The 25,953-nt window shown below is 40.6% G+C and overlaps 2 protein-coding genes across 3 annotated transcripts; both read left to right on the top strand.

Annotated features, from left to right (window-relative positions):
• The first annotated feature begins 3,219 nt into the window (after positions 1 to 3,219).
• Positions 3,220 to 4,467, top strand: LOC133784089 (large ribosomal subunit protein eL21x/eL21w-like). 2 transcript variants are annotated; one of them, XM_062223603.1, is made up of 3 exons: positions 3,220 to 3,376; positions 3,497 to 3,604; positions 4,048 to 4,467. In XM_062223603.1, the coding sequence occupies exons 2-3, from the start codon at positions 3,587 to 3,589 to the stop codon at positions 4,303 to 4,305; spliced, it is 276 nt and encodes a 91-aa protein (XP_062079587.1). In that variant the 5' UTR covers positions 3,220 to 3,376; positions 3,497 to 3,586; the 3' UTR covers positions 4,306 to 4,467. The 2 variants fall into 2 exon arrangements, with proteins under 2 accessions (XP_062079587.1, XP_062079586.1); XM_062223602.1 differs by having other exon boundaries at positions 3,232 to 3,381.
• A 2,853-nt stretch (positions 4,468 to 7,320) lies between these two features.
• Positions 7,321 to 8,011, top strand: LOC133784088 (nuclear pore complex protein NUP93B-like). The gene is made up of 2 exons (XM_062223601.1): positions 7,321 to 7,610; positions 7,908 to 8,011. The coding sequence occupies exons 1-2, from the start codon at positions 7,413 to 7,415 to the stop codon at positions 7,965 to 7,967; spliced, it is 258 nt and encodes an 85-aa protein (XP_062079585.1). The 5' UTR covers positions 7,321 to 7,412; the 3' UTR covers positions 7,968 to 8,011.
• Positions 8,012 to 25,953: the final 17,942 nt, after the last annotated feature.

Here is a 25,953-nt window from a genome sequence, read left to right as displayed (position 1 = left end):
GGTCGGTCATGACACCTGACTGGTCAGTCAAAAATCCTTATCAGTCTGACAGAAACTCTACCAGGTCGGTCAGTTCACTTTATCACAACTCCGAAGAGCCAATACATTTATTGACTATTAATGTGTCGTTTACGGACAATGTATTGCCACTTGTCACTTCTGATTTCCACGTCATCGAACTCCAATTTTTGGGGATAACATTTGCCCCCCAAGTTTATTATACGATTTACTTGTATGATATACTTTTCTTCTAGCAAAATGTTTTTGATGTCATCCAAAAACTTCCGTCCAGTCGGTAACTTTCACTTTTGTAATAAATCCACGATCGAACTTTTCTTTTGATTTCTTCAAATTCTATTTTTTGATCTTGTTGTAGTATCCGATGAGTAGAAAAACATGTTTGTCCCCAATGCTCTTGAGATTTGTTGTCGCCTTGGAATCCTCTAGCCAATCGGTTACTATTTTTGGCCCTCATATTCGTACATGACTAGTAGGATAGCCCACCTCCTCAGAAATAGCTTGTTGGAAGTGCATGTGTATGGCCAACTGGTTATCCTCTTCTAACCACTTGGACACTTGTACATTCTTCTCCCAAGCTGCTCGGACACTCCATGCAAACCACTCAGATGCTTGGCCTAAACACTTGGACACCGCACCATCCGCTTGGACACCACGTGCACCACTGGGGCACCACCTTTCAGATGCACGCCTGGCTGCTCGGACACATCCCATCTGATCGGACACACAACCAAGCCACTCGGACACACCCCTGCCTTGGACACACAGCCAACCGATCGCATGCAGCCCCCCAGCTGCTCGGATGCGCATGCACACCTGCAGTTGCTCCTCAGCGTGCCTGTCTCCTCGGATGCGCACCTGCAGCCAGCCGATTGGACATGCCCAATCCGGCCGGAGACACTGCCAGCATCCGCTCGGATGCATCACCACCTTCCGCTCGGACGCCTCAGCTCCTTGGATGCCTAGCCAGCCGCTCGGGCATGCTAGCCTCTCGGATGCGAACCTGCAGCTAGCCGACTGGACATGCTCAATCCGCTCGGCCATCACCCTCCAAACACCATCAAAATACCTTGTTCGAATCTCTCAAAAGTATTTTGAGAGATTGATTTCTCGCAATCAATCTTGGGGAAAAATTGACTTCTCTTCTCAAAGATATTTTTTTTCCATGTAATATTTACTTTGCATGCATTTGTTCATGTTTGTTTGATTTACTCCAGGGACTCATCGTTGTCAGCCATGCTCAACAACAGCGTTTCCTACTCGATCAGTGATATATGCTCAGCCGACCAGGGAAGTTGTATCTGCTCTCCCAACCAGGAAAACTTTGCACCTGATCGGTTAAACTTTGTACCTTGCCAGTAGTTTACTCTTTTTTCTTGTGAAGACAATTGTTGCATAGCAGCTTTGATATTTTTATCGTATAGCCGAGCTGTTGGCATTTATACTTTACTTTTCTTTGTTAACTTAAAACATTCTAAGTCTTTTTAGACTTAAAAAGTCATAAGTTTTTTGTGAATAGTAAAGTCACTCTGATGTATGCCTTATATTTTTGCATGAGTACTTAGTTTTCTAACTTTGAAATTCTAGACATTTCATAAGTCCATACTAAGTATACTTTCTCACACTCTTATTTCTCTAACATTTTATGAGCATAATATTTATTGTCACACGAATATTTGCTTCTAACTTGAAATTTTGAAAAATTCCAAGTTACTTAAGCTTTGTCAAACAAGTTAGCTTAATGACCTTTTTTACTTCAAAATTTTACAAGTCAGCCTAAAAACAAATATGTTTGCTCGTGCTCTTATTGCCTGCGTTAAATTATATACCAGCATACCCCATGTGCCCCCCAATCGATCGAGGGTTGAAAGATCCTAGTCACTTGCTACTTGACTGAATCTATTCGAGCGGTTAATTGCTCGTGAAACACAGAATATATTGAAAATATTCGAGCAGTTGAACACTGTGTGAATGTATCGACCAGTTGAACACTGTCCGATTTTACCGACCAGTTGAACACTGTTCGAATAATTAACACACATGCACATTTGTAGCAAGAATCGACCACGCTGCGCGTAATCACTTTTATTACTCGTAAATTAAAAAAGGACAATACGTATCTAATAACGAGTCTTAAACAACAAAAATTGTTCAAAAATAGATGACTGGTCAGCAAATAACTAGCTCATAAACCAAATTTAAATAACAAGTTAAACAACTTGAAATTAAACTACCACTTTGAAAGCGGGTTTTAGAAGTAATATATTCACAGACGCTCGTCGTTCCACTCGCTCCTGATCCTAGCACTCCCACTCAGCATACCTATCCCTTGCTTCGTTGCTTTCCTCAGCCAAGTGTGGACTTCCACATATAGTGTCTAAGGTAAAGTCCACAGGTCCGGGCTGCAAGGGTGGAGATCTTTGTTGTTTGAACCCAGGATTGCTGCTGCCTCCTTCTCCTTGGGGTGTCTCTGCCCGGCACTTCCTCAACTTGCTTGACCGGAGAAGAAATTTTATCTCGTCCTTGAGGTGATTGCATTCATTCGTGTCGTGACCATAATCTCCATGGAAACGACAAAACTTATTCATATCTCTCTTCCTCATCTCTTTCCTGATGGGTGGAGGTTTCTTGTAGGGAACCTCTTCATGACTAGCAAGATATATTTCTGCTCGGTTGGTCGAGAGAGTGGTGTAATTAGTGAACTGAGGCTCATACTTGGTTGGCTTTTCATTTGAACTCAACTTTGCGTTCTTTTCCTCATGGTGGTCAGACTTGTTATTTCCACATTTCTTTCCATCATTCACTACAAGAATTTTAGTCTAATATAACACCTAAAAATCACAATTTTAAAAAAACACTATTGTTAAATAGAAAAATTAGGCGCGCTCTTGGTACAGTAAATTTTAAAGCCCGCCACTAGCTTTTCCATCTCCCCCTCTAATATTCTATTAGCCCTAAAGTATCTCTCTCTCTCTCTTGTATCTTCTTCTTCACAAATCAACCCTAACCGCGTTCCCCTCTCTGTCTCTTTTTCTCTCCCTCTAAAAATAGCCACACACACTCCAATCTCTTGCCTTCTCTCAATTTCTCGTTCATCCCACTCACAGTGACTCTCTCTTTCGCTCTCTGGTTTGGAACCATCGTTCACCGACCTCTCTCTCTCATTCTCTTTCAGATGTGGGTGCTAAGGATCAATGATGAAGGGTCCCAGGAAAGGGTTTTGGGACGATGATGAAAAGACGCAATAAGGGGCGAAGCAGATGCTCCCCAAAGTGCTTTGACCATTTCTTCTCCCTAGCGCGAACCAGAGGCCTTTCCTCCATGGGCGATGGGCAACCGAGTCTGTCCATTATGTGAAGTAAGGTAACTTTAACCCATTTTTTTAATTTATGATATATGAAGTATGATTTATATGTAAACTAAGGTAACTGAGCCTGTCAATTTTGATTTTTTTTGTGTTGATTTATGGATTTGAAAGTTTAACGGCGCCATTCACAAGGGTATGCCCCACAAGTTCTACCATGGCTGAACTGGGCGTGTCTGGAACATCACCAAGCGCGCTATTGGCATGGAGGTTAACAAGCAGGTATGTTTACTCTGATCTGTTTGTTTTGGCCGACTTTTACTGTATAGAAATGGTTTTTTATGTATGTATGTATCTATGGGATTTTGTTAATTTTCTTTTATTTGGGTGGGTTGATGATGATTGTATATTCGATGACTGAGAAAAGGTGAGCTATGGGCTTAAGTGGATTTCGTCAATTGTTTGTTGTGGGTGGGTAGATTTGAATATTTTCTTAATATATATATATATATGTGTTTTAGTTCAAGTTCTAACCTCAATACTAAATATTTGTTAATTTTCCATCTTTGTTTAGCTAGCTACATATTTGGTGTAGTCTTGTACATATTTATGGTTTAGCTCTAGTCATTACCCAGTTGCCATGCTGATTTGTGTAGTGTGCCCCGAATGGTATGTAATATGCTGACTGACTGTAGCTGTTGATACACTGTTGATATTGAATGTAGGTTGGGAACCGCATCATTAAGAAGAGGATTCATGTTCGTGTGGAGCATGTCCAGCCCTCTAGATGCACTGAGGAGTTCAGAAACAGAAAGTTAAGGAACGATAAGCTCAAGGTCGAGGCCAAGTTGAAGGGTGAGGCCATCAGCACCAAGAGGCAGCGAGAGGGTCCCAAGCCAGGTTTCATGGTCGAAGGAGCTCAGTTGGAAACTGTTACCCCCATTCCTTACGATGTTGTCAACGATCTCAAGGGTGGTTATTAGATCTTTTTATGTATTATTTTTTCTTCTCAATGTTCTGTTCTTGTTTGGTTTTGATTTTGTTTTCAAGACTACCAATGGAAACGTTTCCTTAATTAGTTCAAGTATTCGAAGCCGTTGTTAGTTTTCATATTTTGAATACTATTCTAAGTACAATTTTGTTTTAAAAAATTTATGTGCTATTTTTGTTGTGTACAGAAATATTCCAAGAGTCCACGATTTTCGGTTTATGAAAGACAAAAAGCAAGAGGCATTCTCATCTTTCATGCACTACAAATCTTATCTTTCACGCAAGGCACATAACCTCACGACACCAGGTCTTCATGGCAGCTCACCTCACTAGTCATGGCATCAATTTGGAAGGACACCTCAAAGCTTCACAAAAGCCAGATGGCAGCAAGCAGTAGGCACAACACCTCAGTATCTCACGGCATCAGGTCTTCATTTATTAAGATTTTTTTGAATAAATTTATGAAGTCAACTCTATATTCGCTTAGGTATATACATGTAATACTGTTTCTGAGATATCCTTTTATGAGTTACATCTGTCTATAGAGTAGAGCGAATATAGATATACTGTAATACTGACCTTAAACCTCCTCCCTGAGCTTCATTGTCTATAGAGTTGAGTGAAAATTTCTGAAGTCAACTCTATATTCGCTCAGGTAAAACTTTTTTTCCTAATTTCATTACTTTAAAATGTAGTTTTATTTTATGAATAACATTCAACCCAATAGCCATTGCTTGATTGTTCTGTTGTTGTATATAATTATTGCTACTTGTTGTGGAAGCACCACTCAGATATTAAGTGATATTATGCAATAAGCACCACTCAGAAGCTTTGATCATGTTTTTTTATTTTTTTTATTTGTCATATGTCTAACAAGTTTTTTCCACTATTGATACATGTACAAGTGTGCAAATTTGTAGGTTGAGTATGAGCTATCTAATAAAGAAGCAGTTATATCAAAGATAAAATACAGTCTATTAGATTCACTAAACTAACATACATACAATTTAAATTTGCAATGCAGCTAAAGCCAGTACAAAAAAGATGAGCTATCAATGAAATGAAATAAAATCTATTAGTCTCTCGTCACTCTCTTTGGTTGAGCCGCTGAAGCACACATGATGATGCCCCTGCTGAAGCAAGAACCCAAGCAACCCAGCTGCTCAAGAAGCCATTTGTCTATGAGTTTTCTTTTCTTTTTATGTTTTTAGATTTTAGTTTAATATCAAGAAACATTTTGAATATATCAATACATATATTTGTTTGTGTTGGAATTGTTTCTAATGGAGAGGATATAGTGAGAAAAATTAGAGAGGTTGTAAGCATTAGAATACAAGAAAGACCAAAGAGCTTTTATGTGTTAAGAGAGAAACTTTTGAGAGCACCAATGTTGTTATATACATATGCAGCTAATGATGTTGGGTATTATGGTCTTGCAGCTAAGCTTCTATGGAGGGGTGCTGAGTGTTGGAATTAGTGTTTAAAGCTTTTGGGCATTGCTGAAGCAGCAGAAGCATCAATGGATTCTGACCAGTTAAGCTCTGGAATTTCAGATTTTGATACTCACTTTCAAGGCCTCATAGTTTAGAAAAAGGTCTCTCTCTCTCTCTCTCTCTCTATATATATATATATATTTATATAACTGTAGTTCTGTAGCATATGATGCAAAAATAAGTAAAAAAATATTGAAGTATTGTGTGTTGATGATGCTGCTGTGATGATATGTGTATGCGTGTATATAATCTTGCTCCATGGGTTCTAGTTTTTTATTTTTTATTTTTGTCAAGGTGGTTTCAAACTTGTTTAACTATTGATAAGTATTAGTTGCAAAAAAAGTTGCACCATTTCAACGTTAAATCTCAAATAAGATTTTGTATCTTTCAAAAATTTAATTGGACTTGTAAAACTAATTAAAATAAGTTTGTTGTTGTACCTTTATTCTTCAGTTATCGTTTCCTCAGCACAACAACCTTTTGCAAAAGTATTGGATCCAAATTCAACTACTTTCCTTTTTTATTTTCTCTTGTAGTAAAACATGTCCTTTTTGAAGCTCTCCCTACTTTTGTTCTTTGGTGTTTTTGTTGAATTTCAGATAACAACTATGCAGTATTTTTAAAATTTATAATTGCTTTGCCATTTGATTTTCTTCTGCTGTATGTTTTATGAAGACAACATTTGAGGATGTTTTCCCTGTGCAGGCAACAACTGTTGAGGAATATCTACAGCAGGTACGTTAGTCTTAAAATTGTTTGCATTTGTGCTTGTTATCCTTTATTTTTTGTTTAAAAGATATTTTTTGCTTTCTCTACTTGCTCTGGAGTAACTATCCTTGTATGTTACTTTTGTTAGAGTGGTTTGAATGTGTTGGCATAATGTTATAACCAATTTAGCTACTTAAAACAATTATTCGAATTTTTTAAAATACAAGTGTTTATTCAAGCCATTGGTACTGACTGTTGGCATGTGAATTAGTTTTATAGTCTCTTTCTCTCTCTCACTCTCCTCTATAATATATATTTATATTTTGTTAAGAATAGAGAATCATTCAATATATAGCTGCAAGCAAGCCTGAAAATTTAATTGATTATGAGAAAATAGTTGTTCTTCTAACAACTTGATATACTTTGGCCATGTTTGTGACTGATAATGATTTCTTAATCATACCTATGCACCAGGTGCATGAAATGGAAATTATTTCAGCTGTCCAAGAAGCTCAAAAGGATAACCTCAGATGTTTTAATGATTACATGTTGAAAGTGTTGGAGGTTAGTATGACATACAGGATATGCAGAATGTTACCCTAATCAATCAATCAATGATATTGTGAGCGCACATGTGATGAATAATATTTGGTTATTAATCTAATATATTTTAAATTCTTTTGATGTTTTATAAGGTGTTTATATCATTGAGCTGAATAATGAACAAATTATAGATAGATTATGTGTGCATAAATATATTCTATGCAGTGATTATCATTGCTGTTGAGCTTTGATCCTGATGGTTTTTAAATTTTAATGCTCTGTAGGAGGATTGTTAAAGAGAAAAATGAGATAGTCTTCAAAGCTTGAGTCAAATTTCCACATTACCTAGAACCAACATGATAGTTAGCAGTAGTGGGGGTGCTCGCTCTGGTCAGATAATGTCGATGACTTCTAGCCCTCAAGCTTCATCTGGTGCTTCTAGCATGCAGCTTGTACCTCTTGCTAACAATCCTATCCTTGAGAAAAAGGCAGCTGTCTATGCTGAAGTTGTAAAGAATCTGAATGATGCAAGAGAACGTGGATTACCATTTAAAGTAAGTTGAAACAATTTTTTCCCTGTGTTCAATCGATCTTATTATATATTTGATTCCTACCATTAAATGAAAGGCATTTAATCTTTAGTGGATTGTTAATTTTAGTTTTTTGACAAATGACTGAGTTGCTGCTTTGAATTGTGAAGTTTTAGTTTTTTGACAAATTACTAAGTTGCTGCTTTAAATTCTATTTTCACTTTATGAAAAAGACACCTTAACGGAGTGATGCTTTAGAGATTGTTGTCAAGTTTTGTTTATGCTGAGTGTGATAAGTACCTATCTAATGGTTGTTGTTAGCATGCGATAGCTTTCAAGGGTGCTTATGTCTTTAATTATTGGTGCAAGGCGCCATCTTGAGCGGGGTCATGAAAAATATGTAGTGGATACTATCCAAAGTCATCATGCCCAGGTAATAACTTAATATTCTACCATGACAGTTTATTGTTGCCTAGCAGGATTTTAATATTTTGGGAATGATTTTTCCAATGATGCTTAGTGTAGCCTAGATTCTAGTAATTCTGTAGCTTTATTGATCCTTACTTGCTCATGTCTTATGCTCAAAATTTTTCTTCTGCTATTGTGTTTTACATTGATTTAGGGAACTTGCTATTTTGATATATTTCTGATTGTTTTACTTTTTTCTGGTCTTCTTCTTCTAATGTCATGATGTGCTCATACTACTTGGGCAGTAGCACTCTTTTGGACATCCGAACCTTTCCTTTTAATGCTAAGGCATTTTTCTTTTTCATTTCTGGGTGATTAAAAAGTATGGTGGCAGAGGGTGATGACTACTAGCATTCTTTAATTTAAGATATTTTAGTAGAATACAATATGATGACACTTGGCTGAACACGAAGAAATTGAACCTAAGTTCTTGGTTTATTTATAGTAAAAAGGTTTCATGATTGGAATTGGTTTATTCCCTAAAGCCACTGAACTGATATTCTATATTACAGCAGAGTTTTCAAGGGTCCCTGAAGACAGTATTTGGAAATCTACAATAAAAATGGCAAATCCGTTACTCTTGTTATTTGGAACTTTATATTTGATCTAATTCTAGTTCATGTGTCTATGCTATTGGGTTTTCTTTATAAATTAGTTGTTGTATTGTACATATATATATTTATATGTTTGGTTGGTGTATCATTTGCATTTTCATTTCATAATCATAAAGTGTTTGAGCTAACTTAATGAGTATTTTACCAAGCATAAATCTTCAATATTTCATGCCTATGTGCTGTAGTTAGTGTAATTGCATGGCCATCTTATAAAGTCGTAATGAGGTTATTAACTTTCTTTCTTTTTGTACTCTTTTAGTTTACTATTAACTAAGTTTAAGCATTAATTATTTAAATTCTTGTATAGCTAAGCAAATCAACCTCACAACAAAGACAAGTGCACAATTAAATGGATGATGAATTGGAGGGTGGAGCAAGCTTCATGGTTTATTTTTTGTGTATCTTGTTATGTTTCTGTTTTTTACTTTTGAAGCAAAAGATGTGCAAGACTATAGAATTTTATTATGTATGCTTTCAAACTCAAGTTAGAACTAAGAACTTTTGAAGTGGACAGCGTCATGGTTTGAAGTAGTTCGTCTTCAAATGTAAAAATACTCATGGTTTATCATATATATTGAATATTTTAGATTTTTTGATCTATTTAATATTATACTTGTGAGCAATTGTGATATTTTTAATAAAAATACAATAATAAAAACTTTTTACAACAATTAAAAATGCACACTACAAAATAACAAAATGTTATTACTGGGAGAATTTACAATAATTATGGTTGTTTTGTATAATATATTATAATTGGGACAAAAAGTTATGATTTATATAATAGAATGAACTAAAAATGTTATAAAATGATCAAATATAACAATTTTCATAACAGTTGGAAAGTGTTATGCATAAAGTATAAGATTAAACTTCAAATTTATAACTAAGTACTCTAACTAAATGTTATTATTTGAATATTATAGCAACTAAAAATGTGTTATTGAATAGTTTAAGATAACATTGAACATAACATTTGAATACTGTTATAGAAAAGACAGGACTTTTAATAACAGGGGCTATGTTAGCATTTTCAGAAGCGTTATCAATACTCCCGGTTAGCAGTTTTTTAGTGTTATGAATACTGTTTTTTCTTGTAGTGATTCTTAGGAGGGTCAGTTGATCCGCCCGGATTTTTTATGTCATTCTCCTCTTTCTCGATTGCATCATCCAATTTCATATACTTGTCTGCTCGGTCAAGAAATTGTTGAAGTGCTGAAATTGGATTTCTATGTATGCTATCCCACAAAGGGCTCCGATAAGTTATCCCAGCGGATATTGCAACCATCTTCCCCTCGTCTCCTACAGCAGTTGCTCTATTGGCTTCTCTCATGAATCTCTGTATATAATTCTTTAGAGACTCATCTTTTCCTTGTTTGATATCTGCCAAGTGATTTGCATAAACTGGTGGAGTCCAGGCAGTGTTGAATTGTCTACAAAACTCCTTCCTAAATGCTTCCCAAGAGGTAATGGAGTTCGGCTTAAACTTCCAATACCATTCCTGGGCGGTATCTGACAAAGTAGTCGGGAAAACTCTACACCGATAATCGTCACTTACTCCGAGCAATTCCATCTAGTCCTCAAATTTCCCAACATGTCTGATGGGATCTGCCTTTTCTGTATATACTGGCAGAATTGGTGCTTTATATTTTGCCAAAGGCTGGGCTGCTCTAATCCGGGCACAAAATGGGCTGCCACTCTGGTGGTCTATCGCATCTATCTCGGAAGGTCGTTTTGACAAACCTTGCACTGCAGCTATTAGCACGTCAAGCTGGGCTTGGATGGTTGGTGTAACTGATGAAGTTCCAAGGTCTTGACCGCCTGGTCGGACATTACCATCTGGTGCATTGTCGTCAAGTATTTCTACTTGACTGGCAGGGCGGTTCAGATTTTGCCCTTCGACCGGGACGGTCCTCCTCTTGTTTGTGATAACGTCCCTCGGATCCTTCTGGGAAGCATTCTCTCCTGCCCGATCGAACACCGTACCTTTCAATTTTTCAGAGGGCTTACCACGCGGGACTTGTGCTCTCCCACTACGCTGTTTGCTGGGGTGCAGTGGAGGCCTTTCGGTATGCCCCGGGCAGTCTTTTCCTCCTTGTTGGTCGTTGCCCTCCTTTTCCTTTAACTGGTCGGTGTGATGAATATCAGCCTCATCACGATCATGCCCATCTTTGAATTGTGAAGTCCTCTTATCTCGAGGAGTCCTGGTCTGATCGTGCCTGGGTGGAGTCCTTTTACTGCCCGATCGGTGACTTCCTGATCTCGAAGTTTCTGATCGTTGGCTCCTGGAGGGGGTTCTAGAGTGCTCCCTTTGCGTTGAGGCAGTTCTGGATCGGTCCCCATCATCTTCCCGACCAGGGGGGTTACTCCTGATTCTGTCCGGTCCACGAGAATTAGCTCTATCAGTGGTCCTCCGATCAACATTATTATTTCTTGCTCCCTGGGAGGTTGCTCGTGTAGGGGCTTGAGCATTTTCTTGGGCCAATTAGGTAGTCGCTTCTAGAGCAAGTGCTGCTTCATAATGTCTCCAGTCGACTTCCTCCTGTCGCCGTCTGAGCTCTTCACTTCTGGCCTCCATATCGCGCCTTTGCTGCTCTAACACAGCTCTCTGCTTGGCCATCTCTTCGGCGAAAGACTCCTGCCGAGCATTGAATTGCATCATCTCCTCTTGGAAAGCACCTATTGCTTTCTGGAGTTGTTCAACTTCTGGAGTGGTCTGCTCGAGAAACACCCTGGGCTCAGTCTCTGGGTTCTGCGGTCCAGGATCTTCTGATCTAGCAGGCTCTTTTGACGTGCCTAACTTTTTGGATGCCGCATTGGTATTCTTGGGCGCCATTTTGATATGATAGTCGTGTGTTTCTTCTCTTCAAGCTCTCAATGAAAGCACCAAAATGTTGACCGCGTTTTTGGCCAACGACGTGTAGACGTCAAAACTGCAATGAACCTTCAAGAGAAAAATACGACACAGATAATTTTATAGTGGTTCAGCCCCAATTTGTTGGTAATAGCCTAATCCACTTGGAGTAGTGATATATTTAGCCTACACTTAAGATCAGATGAACTTGAGCCAACTGAGTTTCTTAAGTGAAAGTAGAAAAATATAGAGTTTCTCTCTCTAGATAATACAAGCTTTATCTCTCTAACCTCTCAGAAAATGCCCCAAGAATGCCCCAAGAATGCCCCAAGTAACAGTCCCCAAAATCTCAAAACGAGAGAGTTTTCTCAGTCTAAAAAGATCAGCCCCCTCCCAAATGATGCCATGAGCCATTTATTTATAGGCTTATGGATCGTACATAAATATCTCCCTTTTACCGAGTCATTTGTTCTTCCAACAGACTTTAATTAATAAAATATAAATAAATCTAATATTACAACAATATGGCTATTATTCCGGGATATCTGAGAGATTCCCGCGGCAGTTGAGAATGATTCAGGTTGACGCTGTTACTGAGGACATAGGCAAACACCTCTCGTCAATAAAACACACCTCTAGCACACTTCTGGTCTAACATGACACATCTCTGGTCTAGCATAACACATTTTTGGTCTAGCAAAACGGACTGACTGGTTGGCCAAAATGACTGACTGGTCGGACAAACACCTGACTTGTCGGACAAACACCTGACTAGTCGGACAAGCACCTGACTGGTCGGACAAATACCTGACTGGTCGGTCATGACACCTGACTAGTCGGACAAACACCTGACTGGTCGGTCATGACACCTGACTGGTCAGTCAAAAATCCTTATTGGTCTGACAGAAACTCTACCAGGTCGGTTAGACACAACTCCGAAGAGCCAATACATTTATTGACTATTAATGTGTCGTTTACGGACCATGTATTGCCGCTTGTCACTTCTGATTGCCACGTCATCGAATTCCAATTTTTGGGGATAACCAATACAAATGAAAAATATCAGGCTGTTTATAGACCCGGGTACGAGAATATCTTCCACTGATTCAAGGAAGTTCAATCAATTATTTAAATTTGAACTAAATGTAAATAAATACATTAATTACATAATATTCCATGATAATAGGTTTTAATATCTAATAACAACAAATCCCTAAGGGATAGGGATTTCCTAATAGTTGCCGTGTGCAAAACGTGTTGCTAATCTCGAGTGCAAGATTAACGCGCTTTCGAGATCGACCAAGACAACAAGCTCATTATTCCAGTTAGCCTCCTCCTCACCTAGCAGTTTCGTCGAACTCAATCTTCGGAGACCAACGCCTTCGAGCTTGCAACTAAGGCTCGAATAATACCCACACGCTTCAAAGAAGATTCTTTCTTTCCTGCTTGAAACTTAAGCTCGTATCTTTCAACTTGTGCTCCATCGCCAACAAATCAATAATCATGTCAGTTTATACAAGTTTTCAGCCAATGCTTGTAATTTTTGAGCTTACATTTTACGAGCCTACATTTCGAAGCTCATTTGTTCATTCTCAAAATTTGGGCGTAACATTTTGCCCCCTCAAAAGTGTTGTTTCGAATCCTATGAGAAGGAAACTTTTGAACTTCACTTTCAAACAACGTGCCCACCTACCTCACTCGAGAGCGGACATGTGTCATTAAGAGATTACACGTTGAGCGTACTCGAGTACCTCCCTATTCTGCACATGTCCTTTCCTAACCAATGGCCATTGATTTTGTCGCTATTTTCCATAATTAAATATGGTCCCTTGGATCATCTTTTAATCCAAACCAATGGCCCAGATCCTTTCGACCTTTGACATCCCCACTGGGGTGTATATATATACACCCTCTTCGTCACCACCATTTTCATTTTCACTCATCAGAAAGCACGAACCAGAGTGAAAAAATAAAAAAATCAAGGTTTCATTTGCATGTTCTCTAAGCCAAAGAAGCAAAGCAATTCCAGTACCTTCGGCTCTGTGGGATCATTCCTGCTTCCCATTCTCCAGTCGACGATCTCTTCGTTCCCGCGAACAAATTTGTGTAAGTTTTCTGATCATTATATATATTTTCCATTTTTTTACGCGTTTCATTTGTTCCTGAGAATAGCCTTCTGGTTTTTACTAGATTTTGAAGGATTCACCCTTGCATTAGGCAATTTTTTTTATTTGGGTAGACTTGGTATGATTAGAATCACAGTTTAGACCACAAATTTTTTTGGTAGAAACATGTAAAAATGGTGCTTTTCATAATGGGGTATTTTGGTCATGGGTTTCATGTAGCTTAAGAAATAGGGTTTCAGATTAGGGTTTTAATGCTCGTATTCTGAAAATATTTCCTTTTTGGGTAACTGCCAACTTTTTTCTTGGAAATCTGGGATTCTTTTAAACTGGTAATAACTACCCCACTCTCGCGTGGGTGCACTCTCGATGCCTCGAACTTTACAATAGTTCAAGGTGGTCATTCAAATTAACCTCGCCCTTTCGAGCCTTTAGGCTCGATTAAGGCAATCTCGTTATCTCGAGCTTACAAATTTGAGTTATCAAGATAAATTTTCGCACTCTTTAAAATTATGGGCCTTCACCTTTTTATTTCTTGTTAGATGTCGCAGTCTTCGGAGAATCAGTGGGGGCCTGAGCCTGCCATTCCTTACTACCCGCCATCTCCTCGACCTAAGTCTACACTCTCCTGAAATCAGAGGCTCATCCGGGAGCACAAAGAAGATCTCGAATGAGAGGACATTCGAATCCACCTTCGATGCCAGATTGACGAGGTCGAAGAAGGAAAAAGGAAACGACTTTGGTTTGCTGCATATCCAAATCCTGACCACGAGATCTGGCCAATCCCCCTAGACCCCAACTGTAGAGTCACTATAGCATATCCTCTAGGCGAGATTTCATTCACCCTAATGGAGAATATTCCAAAACAACCAACCACCTGCAAAGCCATTTCAATCCCCACCTCGAAGGAGGATTTTTTTTAGGTTGAGCACTACCGTAGCTCAGTCACTTCCACCAACCATATCTCTGAGCTGCTGGCCCTCCACGGTCTAAAGCTATCTGACCAACTGATGTGCTGGTCTGCAACGTCCAATGAAATGAGTTGCTACACTCAGGGAGATGGTAACCCGATCGGATGGTCAAGCTCACTGCCTAGAGTCGCGAGCACATGAAGGTCGGGGCCTTGCTGCCCCTAAAGGATTACTTGAAAAGTTTTTGGGATTATGCTGGTCTCGCCTTTTTCCAACTCTAGACCAACTTTTTCAGAGTTTTATGAGCCCTAAGGTCATTGTACCACGAAATGAAGTGGGACAGGCCTTCGGCATAAGAGATCTTATACCTCTTCTGTCTCAAGAGCAACCCCTCTTGATCCCACGGAGGAGATGGGTTTTACTATTTATCGAGCTACCCGAAGGAGAAGTGGTTGTTCGAAGACATTCCAAACCATCCTCTGAATTTCAAAACAATCTTCTTCTGGATAGATGGGCTCGCTCCTTCCCAGTTCTATTCCTTCCAATGCATTTGTAAGTAATTCAACATGCTCATCTTTTCTTTTTTTCCTTTGATCTATTGAGCTCGAAATATTTATTCAACTCTTGCCTGCAGCCAACTATCACCAACCTACTCCAACAAAGGCCATGAAGGAGCACAGGGAGGCAATCCTTAAGCTCCCTTATGGTCAAATACCCCTCACCTATCTCCTCCATGAGGACAAGCTTCGGGCCTGTGGTCTCTTGGGCGAAGGCGAGTCCACAAACGACTCGGGAATTTGCAAATATGCGAGGTGGGAAGACATGCCCGTGCCCACTACCAAGCTTCCCATGAAAGGTAAACACACGGGCCCGAGCTCGCGTATCCCCAGATCTTGCCTAATCGAATCCTCGGGCTTAGGTAATGAGGCACAGGACGAGGCCTCAGTGGGTTCGTCAAGAGGTAAAGTTGTGCTCGAACAATCTATGTGGTCTCTCTCTCTTCTCAAATATGAGCCTGACGTGATAGTTCTCTTTGAGGACCCCAGGAATAACTTCTTGGCATGGCGAGGGTAGACCTTAGAGTCCATAGGTTCGATAGCTGGTATGGGCCATATCAAACAATGTGTAGCTTAAATGAGGTTTGGGGTGGGGTAGTTATGCAGGATGGCACAAATATCTATAGGGACCTTTCGAGGATGTCCCCTACTTTCAGGGAGGGGACTCCAGTAGCCTCGTTTGAAGATAGGGGAATTTCTCAGTCTTCGAGCTCGAGCTCAAATGAGTCTTCTAGTTAGGTTCCTGATACTTAGTCGTTTTTAATTATGGTGACCTTAACAATCTGCTAACATACTATTTTCCTTTTTTTAGGTGACATGGACCCAGATTTGGACAACCTTTTGGGGAAACCTGTCAAGGCTCGTGGCACCAAGCAAGGGTGCACCACCTCGAAAAAGGGTATTTTTCCTGTAAAGGCTGCCAAGATTGCTGAAGGTTCCTCCCCCTCGAAGGCTATTTCTATCGAGCCCACGACCCAGACCCCCGTTCCTTCGGCCGTGGTTGGGGGCGCTGCTCCTGTGTCCTCGAAGGCAACCATGGTTGAGCCCCCAACCAAGATGCCCTCTCCTCCCCACCTAGCCCCAGCTGGAGACAAGGGCAAGAAGGTCAAACTTCCCATAGCTCTTAAGCCTGCGGGTGCCCCGGTCTCGACCGTGGTTTGCCACTTTGTTGCCTTGACCCATGTGCGGGAATACCCCTTGGCAGGCATGGCTGGGGCTCTAGGAGCTAACTTATGCTTGGACTTTCTGTCTCGAGCCGGCCAGTCATGCAACAATCTCGATGCTGACGTGTGGCGATTCCTGAGGGGGGAAATCCAACACACCTCATTGACCAGACTATGGAGCTCGGGGTTTCGATAAGTCTACTTCACTTGATTCTTACTTTCTGGGTCTCATATTATTTTTCTAACTGACATACCCCTTTGTGTTTCATACCCTCCTTGGTATCCTATGCCAAAGCTCCCTCTTCTCCTCAAAGATGGCATTGGCCAAGGCCTTGGTTTATGACCAAACCAGGCTCGAATCCATGCTAAGGATAACTTGGAGGAGGTTGAGGAAGCCCTCAAACTCTCCCACGTCAAGCTTGCATCTACCGAGGCCAGCGCCCACAACCTGAAGATGGAACTCGACACCAAGACAGTCGACTTTGACGTTGCTAAGGCCGATATCGACTACCTGAAGGTAGAGCTAAGCACTGCTAAAGCAGAGGCCAAACATCTAAAGGAAGAGAATAACTTTGCCTTCGAGATTCTCGGTGATGAAAAGAAGTGCATGCTCAAGGAGTTCAAGGCCAAAAAAGACTGGGAAACCGACCGAGCCATGTACCTGATGTGGTCTTTGAACCCTAACTTAAACACTTTGTTTGTCGAGGTCAAGGAGGAAGAGCTCTTCTCCAAGTGGAAGGCTCGGTATGCCGAGGAGGAAGCCACAGTCACTACCTTGGACGACGGAGGTAAAGAGGAGGCAAGGGAAGAAGTCGAGTCTGTTCCCGTTGGAAAAAAATTGAATCTTGCTTTAAAAAGGGTTGCGTCCCTCATTATTATTATTATTATTTGCATTTATTTTTATGCCCTTTGGGCAAAGACAATTGAGACATCTACTTATATTTCTTATTTATAAGTTAACGGTAGTTTCTATTATATATGCTTATATTCTTTGCTCGAAATATTTACGCATGTTGTCTACCTTGGATGCTTTTTGTTTTTCCACACACTTGTATCTCTTGCTCGAAATATTTATTCATTGTGGATAAAATGTTGTACTTGTTTATTCGTACAAATACTTGTTGGGTTTAAGTTTGAATTTCGGCGCATTCATGCATAGTTTACTCGAAATGCCCATATTCATCCTCGTCATTATCAGGGTCGAATTTTACTTTTACCATGTATTCCTATTAAAAAAAAAACTTAATGGCGTGTAATCTCATTCATCTAGTTATATTTTGTTTTTCTAGTAACTTTTCCTCATCCTCAAGTATGATCTTGAGGTTGCGAGGTTGAAACTGTTGGGAAAACTTATTACAAGATCTTTATTTATTTTCATGTAGATCTAATATTAAATAAATTAATATGAGATAGCCTAGAACATGTTTCTAAAATTGAATTCCAAGAGAAACAACAATAAGAATACTTATAGTATACGCAGCGGAATGAATGAGTCACTCCTACAGTTTCTCTAACCCTTGTATCCTTTCTGTCGCAAAGTATTATCAAGAAACTGAACCAATCTTCTATTTTCTTCACAGTCTTCCAAATTATCCTTAGAATCACCTAGACTAGAGTGAGAAATTCTCAACGCATGAGATAGATACAGAGAGAAGAAGAGAAAATAATAAAGAGGCTTAGAAAATGACTTGTGTTTAAAGAGAATCTAAAACCTATCAGAAAATCTGACTTGTGACTTCTGAACTTCTCTGAACTTGTTTTTTGACTTCTCTCTAAGAACTACTTTTATAGACTCAATTATTCCATTTAATTTAATTAAAAAATCAATAAAATAATAGTCAATTTGAAGCCCTAGGTCGAAATTATCATGGGCTTTAGGCCCGTGAAATTTCCCATTTGATTATAAGCCCATTGGACTTAAAATCAAGACCTGTATTATTTTATTTTGATTTAATTAATTAAATAATTATTTAAATCCTTTATCAAATTAATTATTTATAATTTCAACCTTGATTTAAACTTATTTATTAATTTAGATACCAATTTATCTTAAATAATAAATTTGCCCTAATTTCTCTTTTCTTCTCTAAATTACATAACTCTGTGAAACTATCCAAAATTGACCTAGTCAACTTTGATAATTCTAATTGATAACTAAATCAATTAACTCAGACTATCTAGATGATTTTATCCAAGGTACAATGGGGACCATGGGCCTATGAAATCAAGCTCCAATAAGTTATCATAAATCTAACAAATAAATTTACTAACTTATTAATTCTTCGTGACTCCACTATAGACTCTGAATTGCACTCTTGAATTCATAGAACGCTCTATAACAAACATAGATATGCTATTAATTATCCATTGTTACAACAATAATTGTCACTCAATCCCCTATAGACAGTCTACAATGAGATGGGACTAAAATATTGTTTTACCCCTCATTGTATTTTATCCTTAAAACACTTAGTTCCTTGTAAATGATATTTCAGTAAACTAATTTAATTACTGAAATGAGATCTCTACCATTTAACACCTTGAACCAAACTAAAAGGAAACCATCATTTCACTTCTTCATTAGAAGCTATAGATTTTCATATCTATGATTAACACTCCCACTCAATTATACTACTGGGTTCCCAAGATGTAAGTATGGGCTAGTCCGCAGGGTAAGCTGGTAACGAACAAGTCAAATAACTCAAATAATACAATCAGTTAGAATACTAACCACTCAGAATTGAGATTGAATTCACCTATGGTCAACTATATGATATGACTAGAATAGATAATAACGGTATGTTTACTTATCTTATCAACTGTCAATATCGGTCCAGTTCGATGTAACAAATATATCCGATCTTATCTACTTTGCTAATGTTCTGGAGAGAACATAACACTACGATGTGTAAGTAGATCATATCGTAGATTGGCAAGTCAACGTAAATCCAGTGCACTGACTAATCTTAGGACTAACTTATTTTGAACATATAATCATATCTATATTCCACTGTGATTACGTCACTATAAATACGATTAGCTATATGCTCGAGATTTAATAGAAGTTTATATTTGTTGACCCAAGATTTGGCCAACTGACACGGAGTCAAAATATGCTTGATATGAATGAAAGAGATGAGAAGAACGTAATGACAAAAGTAAATAAGACACAGTAATTTATAGTGGTTCGGCCCCAGGATCTGGTAATGACCTACGTCCACTTAGAATGATATTGATATAAAAATCAGAAGAGTGATCAAAGAACTGGGGTTCAATGAGTTTCACTAATCTCTGAAGAACGATACAAATTTACTAGGAGAATTACTATAGTCTCAAGTGATTCAAAAGCCAAAAAGTCCCCTCCCTTGAGCTATCTCTTGCTATTTATAGGCTCAAGGGGGATTACAAAAGATTGTTATAGATACCCAGAAGATTGTATGAGATAAATTCGGGATTCATAAAGATCTTCCCATAAATGTCGCCTTGTACACGGAACCATCGACCAGACTGGTCGCGGGTAAGACAGGCTTACACTGCTTCTAATGTGTCCTCTGGTCGATACTCTAGCAGACGTTTCCATGTGTTAGCCACGTGTCCAGGGATTACTTGCCACGTCATCAATGCTAATTTTATGGATAACATTTGCCCCCCAATTTTTTTTATCACGAGCAATAAATAAACTTTTGGACGAACGACTCTTCGGTAACCCTGCCTGACGTGTCAGAACCCTTCGTGTGTTCTTGAAAAAAGTAACCCACTTCTGTCTAATCGTGTCCTCTCGGTTCCCCAGAAACGATTTCGACGGCCATCCCATTTCCCAATACTTTGAAAAAGGGAAACTAATGATTACACTTTTTAATGTCTTAGACAAACTTATATAAGACCTTCGAAGCCTCCTTTTTCTTTTTACGCACGCCACTGTTTTTGCAAGAAACCCTAAAAACTAGAGTTTTAAACTTCCCCGGAGACCATTTTCCTGCACTTCTAAGACTCAGACTGTGAGCTCCTTGATCTCCGAAGACCTTTCTTCCACCTCCACGATCACTCTTCTTGGTAAGTTTTCGAAATCCCATGCTTCTAATTTTTCGTGGTGCATGCTTCTGAATGTGGACTGTTTGAGATTATCTGTTTCTGGTTTGAGGTACTTGTAGACAGAATGTTTTGTAGGAAAAGTAGAGTTACGAGTTAGTTTAAAATCCAGGATCATGCTTTTTAGGACGTAAAATCGAAGTAAAAATTCGATCTTTAGGCTAGTTGAAAAAATAAATTTTTCCCGCCCTAAGGGGAGTTGAAAAAGCACTTTCAGAAAAAAATTTTACTTTCACCCTTTGATCCGTTTTTCAAACTGTTCGTGTAGAAAGATTTAGCTTTTCGTTAGAATGCTGTTGTATAAAAACTTAATTTTTATACTCGACCAGCGTTATTCTAAAAAGCTTTTAAAAGTTTTCTATCCTCACCTCCCCATTCTTCTGTATTCAGATTTTAATGCCAGATTTGTGGGGAGGTGAAAGGCCTATTGACGACGACCTTCTCGCCCAACTTCTCGAGGGAGAAGATCAACCAGCTGACCGTGTCCACGAGATCCCTTTTTCGCGATCCTCTTCCAGACCTCATCCTTCTCCTTCAATGGCCCGTTCCAAATCTTCAGGCAAGAAAAGACCCGAGTCTGAAAATAACCCAAATTCTCCTGCCCATCCTGATTCGCAGGCAAGGGCTCCCTCGACTAGTGGTCGAGAAAATCTTGCTCCTGACCCTAATATCCAAATTAGGGCCAGCCCTCGCCATCGGAACTTGCCTGATGTCGAGTGGTATACTTCCCCAGCTAGTTTCGTAACTCTTCGAATGATTGCTAACTGCTTCAGAAAATTCCCCCTCACAGGGGTTTCCATTATACAACCTGCCGCAGATCAGAGGGCTAACCTCCCCGGGGGTGTCAACATTGCCTGGTCTCGGTATCATATTGAGGCGGGAGCTTATCTCCCTCTTCATCCCTTTTTTGTGGGGGTGGCCAATTATTTCGGTGTCGCCCCCTTCCAAATAACTCCAAATGGATATATAATGCTGGGCGCACTCTATATCCTAAATAAACTTAAGAAATGGCCAGAACCTTCACCCCACGAGGTCAACTATCTCTTTGACCTCAAGTCTAACCCGCAACAACACGGAACGGGTTTCTTCCACTTTTGTCACGAGGAAACCAATCGAACATTCCTGAGTGACACTACGCATATCTCGAACGTGGGGCAGTATAATAAGGAGTACTTCCTCACCCCGGACATATCCAGCAACAACCTGGCCTTCGCACGAGGAGGTAAGCATCGTTCCTGACTGGTCGATACTTTTACTCAAGGTGTCTCCTTTCGTTTTTCTTAAACCATATTCTATTTTTCAGGCCCTTGGTTACGTCCAACCCCAACACCAGACATGGTGTTGAGGTCTAACACTCTGGCTAGGATGTCCGACCCAGAAAAAAGCGTCAAGATCCTGGTGACTGAAGAAAACTTGAGGCGGTCTGGCCTCCTGGCTCCTCGCCATGAAAATAGAGGGTCCGTGGTGGACGAAGCCACTGCCAAGGGGGTTCCCGAGCAGCAACCTCCCGTGTCTCCTCCTCGGAGGAGACCAACGGGGATTACTATTAGGGAGCCCACGGGCAATCCATCCGCAGAAAGGCCTTCTGCTCCCCAAGGCAAGGGGAAACAAAAGGCTAAAGATCCAGCTGTGGACTTGGGAGAGTCCTCTGATGATAATGGTAACACAATTTTACTTTTAAATGGTTTGCCTATTCCCTGTCATTTGTTCGACGGGAAGGAAATTTTACGTATACTCCAAAATTAGGGCCAGACTTCTTCATGCCAGATAATGAGTATATGACTAATAGAGTCAATAGTGTAGCGACCAGTAGTTGTAGCTCGGGTATTCACTTTGTTGCCTTTCTTCTGTTGCATATAATATATTTTCATCTGCCTCTTATTCTTATCAGTTTCCTGTGTTTACTTGCATGCAGATATGGCTACTCCCAATATCTTTGACATGTACCAGGCCGAGGAAGAAGAGGAGGTTCCCCAACTCCAACGGAGATCCAAAAGGAGAACTGGCGAATCCAGCCGAGGCCCTCCGGCCAAGAAGGGTCGAACAGAAGACCTTCCCAAGGACGCGCCAACTGGGCAGACTCCTGGGCCAACGGGGCAAACTCATCCACCAGCTCCATCTGAGAAGCAAACTCCTCCTGCCCCACCGAATCCTCCGGCTGCACTCGCCAGAGTTGAAATTGTTCGTGACGAAGCTGTCGGGGCTAAACTCATGAGCCGCACCCTTCGATCAGCCAAGGATCGCCTTGACCGTATTGGCAAAGGTGACCGTGTTAGGGATGCAATGGTCGAGGCTGAAAACTTGGGGGCTGACCAGGTTCTGAATAGGGCCCTGAATGAAATCTCCAGTGTGAGTACTTCTTCACTTTTTTAAGCCTTAGTCTTTTACTCTTCACGGCAGGCTATAACTTTTTCCTTTGTTCACAGGCCTTGCTATCTGCTATCACTGCTCGTACCCGCATCCAGGCTTCCATCGAGCAGGCAAAGGCAAAGGCCACTGAGAGGCATCAAGTGAAGGCGGCTGAGGAGCTTTCGGCTACAGAGGCTAGGCACGCCAAGGAGTTGGAGGCGCTGGCTCGAGAAAGGGATGCTACGGTGACCAAACTGTCAGAGGCTGAAGCCGCAAAAGATGCCGCCGTGAAGTTGAGGCAAGAGTATCGAGAGTTCAATCAAACTCATCTTCGCGAGATCAAGCATCTGGGAGAGATACTCAAGTCCAAGGACGAGGCTATTGTCACCCTTGAAGGCAAGGTGAAGCAGCTGGAACTTGACAACTCCAAAAATCTTGAAAAGTACAAGAGGACCACACTCCGATGTTTCTACGACTTCTGGAAACACAATCAGGGTGCCGACTTCAGCTATCTTTCGGAAGAAGTCAGGGTTGCTGAGTTGGTTCGCTGCACCGCCCAACTGGCCGAGGAGGAGGCAAGATTGAGGATCCCTGCCTCTCCAAGCATCGTTGGTGTGGAAGAAGAAGTTGTCGAGGACGCGACCAACCAGGATGCTGCCCAGGACCCTCCGGCCCCAAATGCCTCTTAAACTTTCTTATTTATTTTTTCTTTCTTTTTGGCTATACGACCCACGGGTCGTGGTGTAAAGACAATAATTTCTTTTTAAACTTTGCTGCATGGGCAGTAAACCCTTTTTTCTTTTACTCGAACAGTTACATCCAAGCAGCGATGCTTGCGGTGTAAAAGCTTAAATCTTGATGCTATAATATCTTTATTTATTATAACATTTGTCCGTATGACCGAACTTAGCATAGTACTTTGGTATTATTTAACAGAACATAAATTTTGAAAAATATTCTAAGTATTGTAGCATGCTTTCACTCATTTTGTTCATGTGTTTACATACCTTTTGAGAGTATGCTTTGCTATCGATGTGCCTTATATGCCCCCCAAGTGATCGAGGAGCTTTAGGTCCTTGGTCACTTGCCCTGACCATGGCATGTTCGAACATTCCTGTTCGTGCGAAAAAATGATACTTGTAATACAGCAAAACAACACACGTAATGAACAAATACTTGTAAATGTAAATTCACAAAGGTTGGCAAGAATGACTGGCTGCGCACAGTCCCTTATAATCTCGTATTAAAAATGGACTAAACATGTCTGTACGAGTGATTCTATAATAGAACCTTACATATACGAGCAGTTAGCCATACAGCGTGGCTAACCCTCTTTGCAAAACTTGTAAAAATTAAAATTTTTTAACACAAGCCAGTTCTTTAAAAAGGAATGTTCATTGATAATACTTGCGCAGGTGTTCTCCATTCCAGTAACGTGGAACGAGATCTCCGTTTAAACGTGCAAGTTTGTATGTGCCTGGGTGAAGGACTTCTTCAATCTGGTAAGGTCCCTCCCAATTAGGTCTGAGCAGTCCAGCAGTAGGGTCGCGGTTATTTAAGAAAACTCGTCGTAGCACCAAATCTTCGACGTTGAATTTTCTTTCTTTAACTTTGGAGTTAAAGTACCGGGCGACTTTTTGCTGGTATGCAGCAACTCGGAGTTGAGATTTCTCTCGTATCTCATCGATTGAGTCTAGGGACTCCATCATTAGCTGGCTGTTCTGATCTTGGTCGTAAGTCAAACGCCGATGCGAGGGAGGATCTAACTCGACAAGTAACATGGCTTCATATCCGTAGGCTAGGGAAAATGGAGTATGTCCTGTTGCTGTACGGTGAGACGTTCTATACGACCAGAGGACTTCAGGCAACTGCTCTGGCCTCGCTCCTTTAGCTTCTTCAAGTCTTTTCTTCAGGGTGTATTTAAGAGTCTTGTTTACGGCTTCGACCTGCCCGTTTGCTTGGGGGTGTGCAACTGAAGAAAAGCTTTTGATAACTCCATGCCTCTCGCAGAAATCGGTGAATAAGTCGCTGTCAAATTGGGTCCCGTTGTCTGAAACTATCTTCCTGGGCAAACCATATCTGCATACAATGTTCTTGATGATGAAGTCAAGAACTTTCTTGGTCGTGATGGTTGCGAATGGTTCAACTTCGGCCCATTTGGTGAAGTAATCAACTTCCACAACTGCGTACTTTACTCCGCCTTTCTCTGTAGGCAGGGATCCAATCAAATCTATCCCCCATACTGCAAAAGGCCACGGGCTTTGCATCTGCTTCAGTTCGTTTGGAGCTGCTCGTGGAATCTTGGAGAACCTTTGACATTTATCACATCTTTGTACATACTCCATAGAATCCCCGTTCATCGTTGGCCAGAAGTAGCCTTGCCTTAGAATCTTTTTTGCCAAACTCTGCCCCCCAGCGTGATCCCCGCAGAAGCCTTCATGCACCTCCTTCATGAGTTCCTTAGCCTTTTTTGGCGTAATGCACCTGAGTAGTGGCATTGAAAATCCTCTTCGGTCGACCATTATGTACCTAACAGCTCATCTTTGTAGAGTTCTGGCTTTGTTCCTATCTTTTGGGAGCGTACCATTTGTCAGATACTCCAAGTAAGGTGCCATCCATGTATCCTCCATTCGAATCTCCATACTGGACTCAGTTGCTTGTATGCTCGGCTTACTCAGTCTTTTAACTGGCACAATGTTCAAATTATCAGCATCCTTTGCGCTCGCGAGTTTGGCTAAGGCATCCGCTTTTGAATTCTGATCTCGCGGGATCTGCTGGAGGGTGTATTTTGTGAACTGGACGAGCAGGTCTTTTGCTTTATTTAAGTAGGCTACCATTTTTAAACCCCGCGCTTGATATTCTCCAAGGACCTGATTCACCACCAGCTGTGAATCACTGTAGACATCAAGCGTCTTTATGCTCATATCCTTTGCCATTCTCAATCCAGCGAGGAGTGCTTCGTATTCTGCTTCATTGTTTGATGCAGTGAATTCGAACCTGATGGCGCAGTGAAATCGATGCCCTTCCGCCGTTATCCATATCACTCCCGCTCCAGCGTGGGATTCGTTGGATGAACCATCTGTGAATAGCTTCCACAAAGGAGTTTTGTCTTGAGGCTCGGGCACTTCAGGCTGTTCGCACTGCTCGCTATCTGGGAGTTCGGTGAACTCCGCAATAAGATCGGCTAAGACTTGTCCTTTTACTGCTGCTCGCGGTGAATAGGTTATGTCGAACTTCCC

Source organism: Humulus lupulus, chromosome 6 (assembly GCF_963169125.1).
Source record: "Humulus lupulus chromosome 6, drHumLupu1.1, whole genome shotgun sequence".
Lineage (NCBI taxonomy): Eukaryota > Viridiplantae > Streptophyta > Magnoliopsida > Rosales > Cannabaceae > Humulus > Humulus lupulus.
This window is presented reverse-complemented; position numbering and strand designations above follow the sequence as displayed.